We start from the raw sequence: 15,359 nt of genomic DNA, 5'->3' as shown, positions 1-15,359 counted from the left end.
ATAGGTTTCGCTCTTTTTGGAGCTCATCAGCTGCAGGTAACGGCTCAAATCTAGACTGATACAGTATACCTGTATAGCATTTTTACCATTTATAAAGCCTCCCATTCACAGTCTTCTACTTACCATATTCTGACAATTCTCGGAGTTTCCTTGGTACTAAAAGAAGCTTTATATTTAGGTGCTGAAGGCTCTGCTGAGGCAAAGTACCACATGATTCTTTTTGCTAAAATCCCCAAGACAACTGTCCAAAGCCTAGGCTGTCATCTGCCATGTAAGAAGGTCTACTCTATTCCTGGAACTACTGCGGCACAGATCCAATCATACCGAGGCACAGAAGGCCTCTAGCTGTCCAGAGAATCCTGCTGGTCCTACATCCCTGCCCTCCTAGGTCTAAATTTTTAGGGCTATTTTTTCATCCCTTTTCCTTTATGCTTCTGGTAGTAAATATAGAATCAAGGTTAATTTGAGAGAAAAGGAACAAAATAAAATTAAAAGATAGAAATCTTTAAAACAGAACATTTTACTGCGACATTTCCTGAGGATACACTGGACAGCCCATACAGACATACATAAATATGCACCAAACACTGGCATCCACGGGTACCACAAAGTGTGTGGTAAGCTACCATTTGTGTACAGAAGGGTAGAAGAGGACTATATATACATATTTACTTTTATGTGCATAAAATATCTCTGGTGACCTTAGGAACTGGGTGGCTGTGGTATAAGAGGTAGGAAAGAGACTTTTTATTGTATACTGTTTTGAATTTTGAACATGTGAATATTCAAAAAATAAAATTTAACACATACCTGCACTCTTCTCTTATGCATTTAGCTGTGTGTTGATAGGATAGTGCTGACAGAACTGAGCCTGGCACTCACAAGGCTGACCATCTTTGTTTTTGTGGTTCTTAGAGCCTCTTTTTAATATCCTCAGAGTCTTAATTTTATCTCAGCATTCTCAGAGAACCAGAGCCCCAGGACAGAACATTATTTTAGTCTTCTTTAGCAATAGTTTAGTTTAAAACTTAAATGGATTAAGCTTAAAAAAAAAAAAAAAAAAGCAAATCCTCACAAAAATATCTCCTACTGACTTTCCTTCATAGTTTCTCAACTTCCTTAATGAAATAACATCAAATAACTGGACTGAAGAAAGCTAGGAAGAAAGGAGAGAATTGAAAATCACATTTCTGAAAACAATATAAAGAAAAGCGTAGAGAGGGATCTGTGAAAGAAGGAAAAAAAAAGTAAAAGTACAAAAGTCTGAGGACAAATTTGCAACACTGTATTTCAGTGGCTCATGCAGCAAATGGAAAGGGATATATATTTATGGCCATTATGTTAGAGAACGGCAGGTAAGGTGTGACATAAAGGTATGAAATGGGTTTATGAACCTGAAACTAAAATTTGTCTCATCATGTTACAGACACTGCCAGGTCTCTGGAAATACACCAGCCTCATATCATCTTGATGTTTATTCTGACATTCAAGAAAATCACTATCAACAACCAATTTTTGTTTTTAACCACCGTCTTGGTGGCTAGAAGAAAATGTTTTCAGCCAGCTGTAGACAAAGTCTATGCAAAAAGTATTACACTAGATGTCTCACACCTCATGGAAAACATGATTTTTTACTTTAGTTCTAATCAGCCAATTTGCCCTAGTATGGCTAAACTAGTATGGCTCTAGTTTATATCCAGCATTTGTTCTGATTGTTGGTGCCTGTCATTCCAGTTGTTTAATATTTTAAATATCATCCCTGGTCTAGTATCCTACATCCATGAGTGCACGTGGCCTGATAAATACTTCTAGATGGGCCAAGACCAAGCCTGTGAAAACGCATGGCTAACCTAGAACCAAGCATGCCCATGACACTTGAACACATCTGTGATGGAGTTATCAAGCCACTGGTTGATTTTGATAGCTCTAACCGAATGTGTGTGATTCTGAAAGAAGTATTCTCAATTTCTGAAGGAAGTGCTCTTTCATAGGTATGAGTCAGAATAAGAGAACTGCAAAGATGGGAGAATAGCCAAATCCCCTGTCCATTGCAGAAATCCCCTCCACAATATATTTATCCAGTAAATCTTTGCTTTGAACACTTTCACTAATAAGAATTTCTCTTTTTCTTGGAATATCTCAATCTAATATTCTCACTGAATGTCAGATCAGTATATGGCTCCTTCTCTTTCCGTTCCCTAAAAACGATTCTCAAAATCAGCTTTCTATTTTTTTCTACATTTTTTCTTTCATAGAGCTTTCTTTCACTCTCAACGTTCAAGGGTTACTTCATGGCTGACTTTGGGCATGATCTCTCCTCATCTTTAGTCTGGTATTCCTAACTACCTCTGAGATATGGGGTTTTACACTTAAAAAGACCTAACAATATACTTCAATTTCTTTAAAATCTCTTCCCAATGTATATGCTATCTTTGCTGTTTATTTTCTCTCTCTTTTTTAAACTCAATAATAAATTATTACTGTTTTATACAACCTGTGTGTGTTTTAACTTAGTCACTTTGTATTTTTATTGTTCTCATTTTCCTTTGCATCTCAAATAATTATAGATATTTTAGAACTTCCTTTAAAGAAGGATTTCTAGCAAGGGTCCAGTACTGGCAATTCTCTGTTTTTGTCATCTGGAAATACCTTAATTTTGCCTTCTTTCTTGAAAAATATTTTCGCTGGGTATGATAGTTATTTTCTCTCAGAACAGTTTAGGTATCATTCCACTGTTCCTGGCGTCCTCTATTGCTACTGAAAAATCAGCTGTTGACCTCCTTTGAAGACAATGTCTTTTTTCCTGACTGCTTTTAAGACCTGTGGCTATGGTCTGTCTGTAACGTATGGATTTAAAAAAAAATCCTGCTGGAGATTTCTTGGGCTTCTTTAAACACTGCCTCTGTCCCATATTCTTTCTTCTTCTTAGAGTATTCCAATTAGAATACTTCCTCTATCCTCTATGTCCCTTAAACTCTCTTTCAGCCTATCCTGTGCTGCTTTTCCATATAACTTCTTTAGTCCTATCTCCCAATTCACTAATTGTTTTTTATATTTCCCTGAACATCATCTCCTATATTCAATCCTTTATAACAAATCCTGAATGATGGACTCTACCTTCAAATCTCTGATTTATTCCCAAATACTCGATTTTATTGCTATCATCCTAGTTGTGGGCCTTATTTGTTTTTAGCTAAGTTAGAGGAATTTGGGGGATCTAAAACTTAACCTGCACATACCTAAGACTTGAAGCTTTCTAAAATATTGGACTTTTATTTGTTATGTCGGTCTCCTATCACAGAATCTTTATCATCTCCCTCTACTAAATGATGGGCTGAGCCCCAAAATATCATTTTTCCAGGATCTGGTCCCACTTTGCCTATCCAAGCAGATTCTCAGCCCAAAATAGGCCTATCTTCTTTTTAACCCCCCACCTCAGTCATGTGCATTTTTGCTAACATGCTGTTGATCCAGTCTTCTGACCCAAATTATACCAATCCTTTCAGGCCTCGCTTTTGCAAAGTTTTCCCTGTTAACTCCCAACATGCTCAGTCTGCTTTCCAATTTCCTTGAGTTCTTGCATGTTCAGTACATATTTTAACTATCTTGACTCAGGTATAATTCTTTAGTATTTGAAGTTGAGCTATATATAGCTTAACCATAATTCTAACCTAGGTCTGACTTCAAAGTTTGTTTTCTTTCTTTTTTTAAGATAATTTTATTTTATTTATATATTTTTGGCCACGCTGCGCAGCTATGAGGGATCTTAGCTCCCTGACCAGGAAACGAACCCATGCCCCCTGCAGTGGAAGCATGGAGTCCTAACCACGGGACCGCCAGGGAATTCCCAAAAGTTTGTTTTCTTTCTAATATAATAAAACTGCCTCTCACTATTCAATAAATATTTGTTGATTTGCATAAAAAGAAACCAGATACTATAAAATCAGACATAAAAATGCTTTATATTTCACTAGTTTATCTTAGCTTGGTTGGAACAAAATAATCTTAAATGGCATAAAAATTTTTAACTTTATTCATGTAAGTAAATTTCTCAGGAAATCCCTCAAAGGGGATTCTGCAGCAGCTTATCAGTAAAGATAAACATTAGCTCCTTCAAATATAACCGCTCGTTCTCTGAATCTCTAGTCAAACTGCACAACACCATCCTTCAGGGTAAATGTTAACCCCTAAAGTTGTAAGCCTAAAGGAACAGCTTACACATCTGGAAGTTCACTTCCAGGGACCACTCCAGTGTTAAGGAAAAGGTACCAAAAGCCTAGTTTTATAAATTATTCTAATGTTGATAAGCAACTAATCCAGTTAAAATAGGTTGCACTACACCAATGTTACCCAATTCACTTTATAACAAATAGCCATTATGTCTACACTAGACTTTAACAGTTCAGTGAGAGTGACTGTTATTTGGGACTTATAATACAGAAACTTCTTTCTGTGTTAAAGTGCTTTTGTCTCTCTTTTTATTTCTAAATAACATAAAAAATCAAATTGAATCTTGAATTATCTTGAATAATTTGTACAGTCAGTTTTATATATATATATAAAACACATATATATATATAAAACACATGTATATATAAAACACATGTATACTTTATATATATATATATATTACATATATATTTTTTACGTTTATATATATGCGAAAGAACCTTCTTGGCATGTATATTTTTGGAAGATAGTTGCTTAATTCTAGGCCAAATAGGGGAGGATAGACTGGAAAAGGTAAACTCCTCTTAGTACTTCTCTCATAGGACAGTGTTTATCTCTCTTACCTTTCCTGTCCCGTCCTTCATCAACACATACTGGCAGACTTCCTAGGGCAATGCAGAAATCCAGACAAGAGAAGGAAGCACACTAAAATAATGGAGGACAGGCTACAGGAGATGGACAGTGTCAGACATCATGTGGGAGAAAAGAAGGAATTATCACAGTTAGCCACTTTGTTCAAGAGAAACTAAAACTAGTTATTTCAAAGGTAGAGAGATAAGAAAAAAAAGAAAGATCTTTTACTTCTTTGTAGAAAGGCTCTTTTCAATAAGAACAGAGAAGAGTTTCAGTTAATTTGGAAATTTGTCTTCAGAGAAACAGATATAACTTAGCAATAGTACAAAGGAACAAAGGATAAATAAAATTTTTCCAATTCCAAAATATTAATTGAGGGATATAATTACAGGCTTTGAGAAAAGAAAAAAAAAATCAGAACTATAATCTAGAAGCAGTTAAGAGAGTTGTTCTATCTTTCTTCTCCAAGAGAATACAGACTATTAAAAGCAATAGGAATCTCAATGTTTATACATACAAATGATGAATGAGGCATATGTGCTTAAGTATGCTTAATTACACGGTCTTACACTATAAAAAATAATAACATTGTCATACTTAACAATGAAGTTCTAGGAACTGAACAAAGTAGTCCCAGTGAGGAGCTTTATCACATTAGGGACAATCTTTTGTACATATTTGCCTGGTGTGAAATACCTCCTCTACCTCTGCCCCTCCTCAACTTATGTCCCCCCCACGCCCAATCTAGATACCACAGTGCTTGAAACACCACCATTGGGAGACAAGAGTCCTTCAGATTTAATACAGCCTTTGTAATTTGGTATGTACCTTTCCCCCACAAATGTAAGATGCTAGGAAAGTCTGAAGCTACTCACACTAGCAATGTGATTTTGCTTCTTCCAATTAGAGGTAGTTGATAAAGGTGGATACCTGGATGGATCAAGGTATAGGAAAAGGGGCAAAAGAGGATATGGAACCTAAGAAAAACTATTTTACAACCTTGGATACAACCAGTTGCTTTATTATGAAAACATTATAGGTTAAATCCTCTGTATATGTGATTTAGGCATTTCTTTCAAATTAACGTTTAATTTCAACAAGTTAATTACAATTATAACATTTCTAAAAAAGGTAAATGACACTTTTCTCAACGCCATATTTTCTGTAAAGTAAAAGGCAATTTATTTAACAATGAATTCATTTTTTAAATTTGAGTGATTTTATCAATTCTGATAACATCTAATTAGTCTATCCAAATTTGTTAAATAAAATGCATACCTCATATTCTTTTCTGCAAACTCTGGAAATATCATTTTTTGAAGATGCCTAAAAAATAACAAATTTCTGCATTAATTTATTTAATCCACATTAAACAAACATTAGCTCCAGATATGCTAGAATTTCACTCTAACTTTTATGGCTTTAATCTCACATAATGACACAGTCCTTTTGTTATTTCAGAAACTAGATAACTTTGAAGGAAATGTAAATCAGAGGACTTTTTTTTTAAGCTGAATTCCATTCTGTAGCAAATTTTCTTGTGAAGCTCTGAAGCTCTGCTGCAGTGAATTTTCTTGTGAAGCTTTGCTAGGGCATTTATAGTTTGCTTTTTCTTTAACCCTTCATGTTTTAAGTTCCCATATGAGCCAAGATCCAGATATAACAGAGAAGACAACTAAAGAGGGAAAGGCAATGCCAGGCAATTAATAAGTTATTTTTATGTAATTTTCTTAACAAGTTTATGTAGAAGATATTATTCCTTCTACAGATGAGGAAACTGACACACAGAAAAACAGAAAGTTATTTACTACATTTAAGTATACACTTTCTATAAAAAACAAGCCAAAACAAATCTGCTGAGGGGTGGCTGTTCTTCCACATGATGATAATCCTCGTTTAGAGACGTAGCTCCAGAGCCATGGACTCTGGTTCCTTGTTCTATTTCCTCCTGTTCTATCACCTAGGCTCATGCAATTCTGAATAGACCAGCTGATGAGGACAGGGAAAGCAAGAAGCAGAATGGACTGGCAACTATTCTGTGGCCCACTAGATGTACTACAGCTCAAATGCTCTACAACTCAGTTTCATCTCAATGCCTGGAGGAGAAGAGCAGATAGCTAGGCTATGTGCTGCCCAAAGAGTGTGCTCAGTGGTCTGTATGAAAGCGAAGGCATCACCATGTCTCATATACTCCTGTCTAGAGACCAGTCACTAGAAGGAGAAAATAAGAGAAAGCTTTCCAGTTTAGTTTTAGGGACACTTAAATTTCCCAGTTTTCCATACTCCCACCATTTGGAGTATGAGGAGCCAGGCGACCAGTTTTTCCACAGCACTCTGAGGAACCACTATGAAAACATACAGTGAGGAAGAGTTCAGGGGCCTAACTTGAATTGGACCTGAGATATAATAAATTAAAGAGAAGTCATAATTCACTGCAGGAGTCATGCTCACCTTAGGAGCAGAGAAGGTATAAAAGAACATACTCAGAGTAAAACCATGATGAACGACAGAGGGAAGATGAAAGCAAAATAAGCCAACTGTGTCAACTGCTCTCATCCAAGCATGCCTGAAATTTACACGACCATTTGGAGTCATTCAGCATTGACTAAGCATGACCATAAGCAGAATACAAAAGGCCTTGATTCTTATAATATTCTTTCTTTGTGTGGCAGAGAGAAGTTAAGAAAGAATAAGAGAAGGCTGAGGATCTTACATGCAGCAGCCATAACTGAAAAGGCAGCATGTCTAAAAGGAAATGGTCCATGTAAGAAATGCTAAATTTGCAGCTTTTATGGGTCACCTCTCCAAAGATATGAGGTAGGCTAGGTCCAAGACACAGCCAAAACTGAAACTCTACTCCACGCTGCTTAAGAGCCTGATTGACAAGTGTTACCTGCTTGCATGCCTGTCGACACTCCAAGGTAATAGCCAGTTCACAGCAGCCTAAGCCAACCCAGCCATCAGACTTCTTAAACACACCTTAAAAACAAAATGTTCAAATGTTTTGGTCATAAGTAGTGACAAACACAAATAGAGTGCCAAAGTGGTTCATGGATACCACTACAAGTCAAAGCAGGTGTCCATAAGAAAGCTAGCTTAGATAGCAGGGTCTCAAAGTATGAAGCCCCTCCTCCCACCCTTACTCTCAATGCTGTCAGTCTTCTCAGGGTCCCTCACAGCATAATTACCAAGTCCTTTGTTTTTTTCCCTCTTCTCCCTGCCCACCCTAAACTCTCTTTAGCTCATTCTCACTCTTAGGTAAACAGAATCTCTAGAGGACATACAGGCTAAGGAAAGCAATGAGAGCCTTTCTTCACCTTTGGACTATGAACCAGAAGAGGAAAGGATTCCAATTTAACTTAATAAGCCAACAAACAAAAAAGGGCATGAGTATTATTGTATTCCAACATTCAAAATATTAAATACCTAGAATAGCATAAAACACATGATGCTGTTTAAAAACTGATACTTAGTAAACAGACAGGAACATCTCCTGTGAGCCATGACTGACTTTGATGGGTATACTTTATTGTGGGGCAAAATGACTATTCTGGTTCAATTTATGCATAGCTCTATTTCTCCAACCAAATTACAGTGATACCAAAAGGCGATAAAATTACGAAGTGTTCTAATGCAATTTTCAGATCCCTTTTTGTAATCATAAATGTCAATGAATAACTCCTAGGATAAAATTAGGAGATACAAGTAATAATTATGAAAAAAGAAAAGCTTCACTTGTAGGAATGCTGCAAATTCCTTATCTCTTTTAAGAAATGCTTTATGCTGCTTCTATATAATACATAGATCTGCCAATCCACATGAACATTAGATTATTATTTCCATTTTTTTTAAATGTCAGGGATTCAAGGCAATATGTAACATAGTTCTCTACACGAAACTAAGACCTAATATAACAAATAGAAGTATTCTGCTAAAAAACAAACCAAACAAAAGCAAACAAATGGCCCATGGACAGACAAAGCTCTCAAAATATAATCATAAACCATCCCAATTGTTAAAACTGGCTAAAAATCCTGCATATCATAAGCTTCTATAACCCTACATGTTTTAATGGTATAAAGGGCAACAGCGAGTCCCATTGCCTAGTATAGTTAGTTTCCTCTCAATCTTTGTTGCTTGCTATTCAGAATCACTCATATTCTAGAAAGAATTTTGAATGGAATCAATGTAGGTCATAAACTCTGTGAACTTTTATACCATAATGCATTTTACTGCTGTTTTCACATATCCAGTGCCTCTTAGAAAATATTAAATTATTCAACAAGCATTTACATTCACTGAACCCCTATTATGTACAAGGCACTCTATTAGGTATTTTGTGAGCTATGAGATAGATAAAATATATGATTTATCCCTTTATGGAGATTACAATTTGGTAGGAACAATACACACATATATATAATTGAAGACACTAGGGAGAGGGATAACTGGGAGAACAAGCAAGAACGTGGGCAATTCTAGGAAGCAAACAGTCCAATTTGTTTGAAATGAAAACTTCCAACAGTGTGAGAGCCTTCAGAATTCAGAGAAACATAAGATATACTCCCTGTTTTTCAAGGCACTGGCTTTAACCAGGACAGGAAAATGAACTTTAATCCTAGGAGACCATGAATGCTAGGCTAGGGAGTTTGGCCTTTATTCTGATGGAAGTGGATATCCCCAGAGGGATTATTTTGAAGGGGGTGGGGAGGACAGCTATGGTGTATTGAAACACCAGTTACAAGGTTATTGCAATAATCTACCCCAAAGGTGTAATCATAAAGGCTTGAACTAGGAATAGTGAGGACAGATGCAAGATTTTACAAGAAGAGAGTCAATGAGCTAAAAAGAAAAAGCTATCAGAGATAATGACTTGAGGGCTTCCAGTCTAGAGTGTCATTCACAAGAGAAAGCAGTTATGAGTTTGGTTTTGAATTGGCACTTCAGATGCCACCTGGATGCACAGATCCAGGTAAAGACGTCTAGAGGTCATGAACAATGACTTGGATTTGAAAGTTATCTTCCCAGAGCTGACTAGATAACAGTTCTGGGAAGGAATGTGGTTACCAGGGTGAATGTGGAGAGAGAAGGGAAGAGGACCACACAAAGAAATAACTGTGGTAGTTATGGGGGGGACGGTGTGTGGCGGAGGTGGGGATAAGAGAGGGCAAAGTCACAAGGCCAAGGTGAAGTCACAAGGAGGGAGTGGTCAATCATATCAAGTGTCACAGGGAAGTCAAAGAGAATAAGTACTGAGAAAAAGCCATAAGATCTAGGAACCAAGAGATCCTGGTGATCTTTCAAAGACCAGTTTCAATAGAATGGTAGAAGTGGAGACAAGGGTACCATTAAGGACTGAGTGAATGAGAATTAATTATACATTTGAAAATTTGGGTGCCTACAGGAAGGAGAGGATAGAAATTCAAGGGTAAACATTAGGTTACAGGACTATGACACAGATTTTACAATCACAAAATAAGTTTTAAAAAATAAACCGCTAAATGTTGCAGTTCTATTGCTTACCTGGCAAAGATGAATTCATACAACTCCAAATTTCAACCTAAAATTGTAATCACCAAAAGACTTTTATGTAGATAACCAGTTCCTAAATATGAAAATTTCTACAGAAATTATGTATGGCTAATTTGATTATGTTTGTGTCTATACAATCAATGATCTAGAACTATATGAGTATCAACCAGCTATTCAGGGAAGAAAAAATAGAACTGAGATGTAAAAATGCTGCTTGCTGTTTTCCCATCTTCCCATCTGAGAGTACTAAGGACAAATATGGTTACTCAGGATGCTTACTGGGATAACTGTTTCCAAGCACAGAGATAAAAGTGCCTGTTGAGTGACTAAAGGAAAATATGTTAGTCAGAACTGTTTGATCATCAACCTTCCCCCTCATTTAACCCAAGCTACCTTATCTAAGGAGGCTCCCTCATGCCAGCTCAGACTTTCTTAGCCTGGCTCATGAGTATCCCAAACGCTGAGGATGGCCCATGCATTAGAGGCATTTTAAGTTACATGATTCAGACAGGCATACAATGTATCTATAATATACCAGAAAATGGGAAGACAGAAGTAATGAGAAGTCACACATTTTCCCTTACCCCAAATCCAGCTTTTTAAAAGTCCAAATATATGTAAGACTTAGTTATTATGGTTTTCATAAAATTGTCAAAATATGATAATAAGTAAAATTCCCAATTCCAGATAAACTATTATAATGAAATTTAAAGACTGGAATATATCATATACCTACATCATAGGTATAAAATAAACAATGAAAGATGAAAATCAATACTCTATCTAGCAATTTGTGTGAAGATCTTTTTAAAGTACCTAGTTAAATCTAACATTTTACTTTGACCACAAACCCCAATCACACTGAAAAATTTGCTAAATCTAAAGTAACTCATTAGAGTGCTTCATTAGACAAAAGCTTCCATAGTTCAGTTAAATAAGACCTACCATTGTTTCAGGGCAATAATCTGGGGCTCGCTGCAACAGATGTTTTAGTCGGGATTCACTTTTTGAGGAGAATATCTATTTGACAAAAAAAAAAAAAAGTTTTGTGGCATTTTTTCAACAAGAAAAAAGAGGAGGTAAACTTATTATCCTCTAGATTTATGAATTGTCTAGAATATTTTCCAATTTCCCTTTATAAACGGAAAACCTTTGGAAAGATCTAAATTAAGGTGAGGTAATATTTCTTGAAAGGTTGGTTAGCTTGGCAAATAACAAAATCTAAATAAAGCAAGTCTAATGATCAAAAATGGAGAAAACCAGCTGTTAACCTGTTAGGGTAGAGGGGAGAAAAAAAAAACAGAAAAGGAAGAAAAAACAATAAATTTATTCTAAACTGTCCTACAAACTGCTTTTAGTCAACTGACCACAATGAAAAATAGACTATGCCATACCCTTTATATTGGTGAAGAACAACTTTGTGAATAGCATTGTAGCAAAAACTTCTCCACAGAATTCCATAAAATAGAGACAAAGCCATCTTTTAAATAAAGCTGCTGAGGGGTTGACAAGTTCACTCATCAGGCAGTTGGCTCACTTCCAAATACAACTTTAATTAATGCAATTGTAATTTAATGTCTCTGTAAATTTAAATCATTACATATATTATTACCTGCAAATAGTCAAGATTGTAAAGTCTATGAATGCTAACGACAATGAAAAAGGATTTATCTCCAGTTAGTTTTTCTCTCTCTCTCTTTTTTTTTTTGCGATACGCGGGCCTCTCACTGTTGCGGCCTCTCCCATTGCGGAGCACAGGCTCCGGACGCGCAGGCTCAGCGGCCATGGCTCACGGGCCCAGCCGCTCCGGGGCATGTGGGATCTTCCCGGACCGGGGCACGAACCTGCGTCCCCTGCATCAGCAGGCGGACTCTCAACCACTGCGCCACCAGGGAAGCCCAGCCTTTGTTTTTATGACACTGATACCTCTGAAGGGTACAGGCAGTTGTTTTGAGGAACATCCCTCAAACAGGAATATCCTTATTGTTTCCTCATGATTCAGGTTATGTATTTTGGGCAAGAATCCTACTTAAGATACTGTGCTCCATCATGTCAGCAGACACACATTAATTTGTTCCATTATTGGTGATGTGAACTCTGAACGCTTGTTTTAAGTGCTGCCCAGCAGATTTCTCCAAAACAATTATACTAAATAATATCTTCTACAATTATTATGTAAGCTTACCTGCTCACATACATCACGGCACATTTGGTTATCCTTTGAATGATTACAACACAGTGCACCTAGGGAGAAAAAATAAACACCTGATGTTGCCTATTGTTAAATAAACATGATGATTAAGCTAAGCCAGATGGTTACACAAACCATTTATTCAACAATTATTACTATTACTATCCATTTTAACTCAACAAACCTTTGCTGAGTACCTATTTCAAGTCAAGGACGGTGCTGTGTTGGAGAACATGGTTTTTGCCTTCAAGAAGCTTACAACCTAATAGGGGAGACTGTCATTTAGTAATAGCAGTTACTAGGTACTGTGTACTTTCTACATGCCAGAATTTTACTGCTTGCTTTATGTATTATCTCATTCAACCCTCACAATTACCCTATGGGCTATATTCTATTATACCTATAATGTAAGGTTAAATGATAAAAAGATAGTGAATTTTGTTTTGGACATGTTACATGTAAGCCTCCATTATCTCAGTGAAGTAGAGATTAGGTCTGAAAACAAAAAGGATTGAGATGGTGTTGGGCTTGAGGTGAGGTTGTAGAGGTCTGGAACAGCCATTGTAGAGAATAAAGGAGGCAACTATAAATGTTTCTCAAACTTCTGTTCTATCAAACACTGTTTCATGAATTGTTAATATCTATCCCTCAAGAGAAAATGTTTCATGTTCAAATAGGGAAACAAAGGATTAAAAAATTAAAGAGAATTCTTTTCTGTAGGATTTTATGAAGGCTTTAATATGTTAATATGCATCATTAATCTCCTAAAAAGGGATCTCTAAGTAGACAGATTCCTCAGAGCACAGAATACTTTTTTTCATGCCACGTATTAACATTTTAGAATGCCAATTTGAGAAATATCAGAGAAAAGGAAACATTTGCCAAGCAGCATTATGGGCCCAGAGAAATTAATAAGTTGGTGATAGAGATAATCAGCAGGGGCATGTTACTATTCTAGAGTGATGCTGACTGGAAAAAAAAGATACTACATTGATCAGTGCCTGTTTAGACTGCTAAGTCAAAAGAGACAAGGACATAAAAATATTATATTTCAGGCAGCTATATCAAATACAATGGTTTTATATATATATGCAACATAATCTCTTTAAATGAAATCTATATAATTTCAGTATACGTGAAAGCAGAGCTTTTTTGATTGAAGGTAGGATTAGTATTGGGGAGAAATGAATGAATAAAAAAGGTCCTCTTTAGCTCTTACCAACTCCTTTAAGTTCAAAACCGATCACTGTTAATCCATAAAGCAATGACAGGGTATATGATATTACTGTGATATATACTGATATTATAGTGATATTATATCACTAAGTTTAGTTTCATAAAAGGCTATTGTGGGGCTGGCTTTCTAATACTATGTGGGAAAAGCTGTCTTAAAGTTCTAAACATTTGACTTTAAAATTCTGAAAAACGTATAGAAATTCCATTAAGTTTCAGAAATTAAAAAAATTCCTTGTTTATAGGCTGTAGTTGCTTTCTTAGAAGCTACTAACTCGAGGGAGGGCCCAATCACTCATGAGACTTTCTCACAACACCCCTTCTCCCCTGCCATGCCACACCATGCCGACCCCCTCTTCTAAGATTCTGTTATGTCCCCAGCCTCATTAGAATGGAGAGGACAGGCAGGAAAAAACGGGGGGAGTCTCCTGTGTGATACCGATGTGCTCTTTTGAAGTGCTCAAGTTGTTGCCACTTTCTACTATCCTCCAACACAAAGGTCACACGAGGGCAGAAAATCCAGCTGATCAAGAGCAAAGATAGCTCAGGATAACATGTGGTCCCAATAAGCACAGGCTTAGCAAAAAGTAAACAGTCAGGCAGACAAGAGTCTGACTTGGGCCTAAGGATTTTTTGGAAAAAAGTTTCTTGGAGCAAAGGTCTATTTAGAACAGAAACATAAAACATGTCATAATTAAAACTCCAATACCAACGAAAGGTTTTATTAAAAATATAAAGGCCTGTTTTTCTCCTATTTAATGGTGAAGGTCAAATTTATAGTGGAGTGACCACCAAAGTTAAAATTTTAAAATAATTCATTTTTTCATTAAGAAACCCCAAAATTTGGAAAATAAGAAAAATGACCTAATATTCCCACTGTCCTGCCAGAACGTGTGTTGACATTTTGACATATTTCCTTCTAGTCTTTCCAAAAGCCTTCTGAAATTTCTGACAAAATGGGATTAAAGAGAGCAGCCTGAAGTCTTCTGGTAATAATGCCCTTCCCCCTCCCAACCAAGCATTCCTCTGTAATAGTACATTTCCTCCCTTGAGAGGACTGCCACCCTCCTAGAACAGGCTAGGGGACCTACACTCCATCACATTTTCCACACTTTATTTTTAACCTTAGTCATGGTTATATTAGTACACATTTTTCTTTCTTTGAAACAACAAAAACTTACTAGAATCTTAAACACTGCATATTTTTAAAGAAGTAAATATCTACAAATAGACATCAAGTCATATGCCTTCATTAAGAATGAGGGCAAAGGATTCAAACGCAATTAATGTGGCAATTAAAGGTCTCTTTTTTAGAGCTTTTAAAATGGATTAATTGGGTCATTGAACTACTAGAGTGCAAAAAAACTGTCCAAAGCCTAATGGTTTATACAAGAGAAGACAGTGAATTCTAGAAATGTTTTGTTTTTATAATTTGGTTCTAACCTAATTTCTAGTTCTTCAAGAATAGTTTAAAACTCTGGTTATTTTTATAAAATGGAACTGAGCAGATAAAGGTAAATTAGTTCAAAATAACACTTGATATTGACAGGATGAAAATAAATAGCACAGGTGTTATCCTTATTAGAGACATAAGGAAGAG

At 36.2% G+C, this 15,359-nt stretch overlaps 1 protein-coding gene across 1 annotated transcript in view; it reads right to left on the bottom strand.

Annotated features, from left to right (window-relative positions):
* The window catches only part of RECK (reversion inducing cysteine rich protein with kazal motifs), a 72,459-nt gene that overhangs the window by 49,729 nt on the left and 7,371 nt on the right, over nucleotides 1–15,359 (bottom strand). Inside the window, exons 2-6 of the mRNA XM_007455979.1 lie at nucleotides 12,521–12,579; nucleotides 11,281–11,355; nucleotides 10,327–10,363; nucleotides 7,697–7,782; nucleotides 6,082–6,129 (exon numbers count right to left, since the gene is read on the bottom strand). Of these exons, the coding sequence (XP_007456041.1) occupies nucleotides 6,082–6,129; nucleotides 7,697–7,782; nucleotides 10,327–10,363; nucleotides 11,281–11,355; nucleotides 12,521–12,579 (305 nt within the window). The remainder of the gene's footprint in view (nucleotides 1–6,081; nucleotides 6,130–7,696; nucleotides 7,783–10,326; nucleotides 10,364–11,280; nucleotides 11,356–12,520; nucleotides 12,580–15,359) is intronic.

This window comes from Lipotes vexillifer, unplaced genomic scaffold, assembly GCF_000442215.2.
Source record: "Lipotes vexillifer unplaced genomic scaffold, Lipotes_vexillifer_v1.1 scaffold920, whole genome shotgun sequence".
NCBI classification, from domain to species: domain Eukaryota; kingdom Metazoa; phylum Chordata; class Mammalia; order Artiodactyla; family Lipotidae; genus Lipotes; species Lipotes vexillifer.
This window is presented reverse-complemented; position numbering and strand designations above follow the sequence as displayed.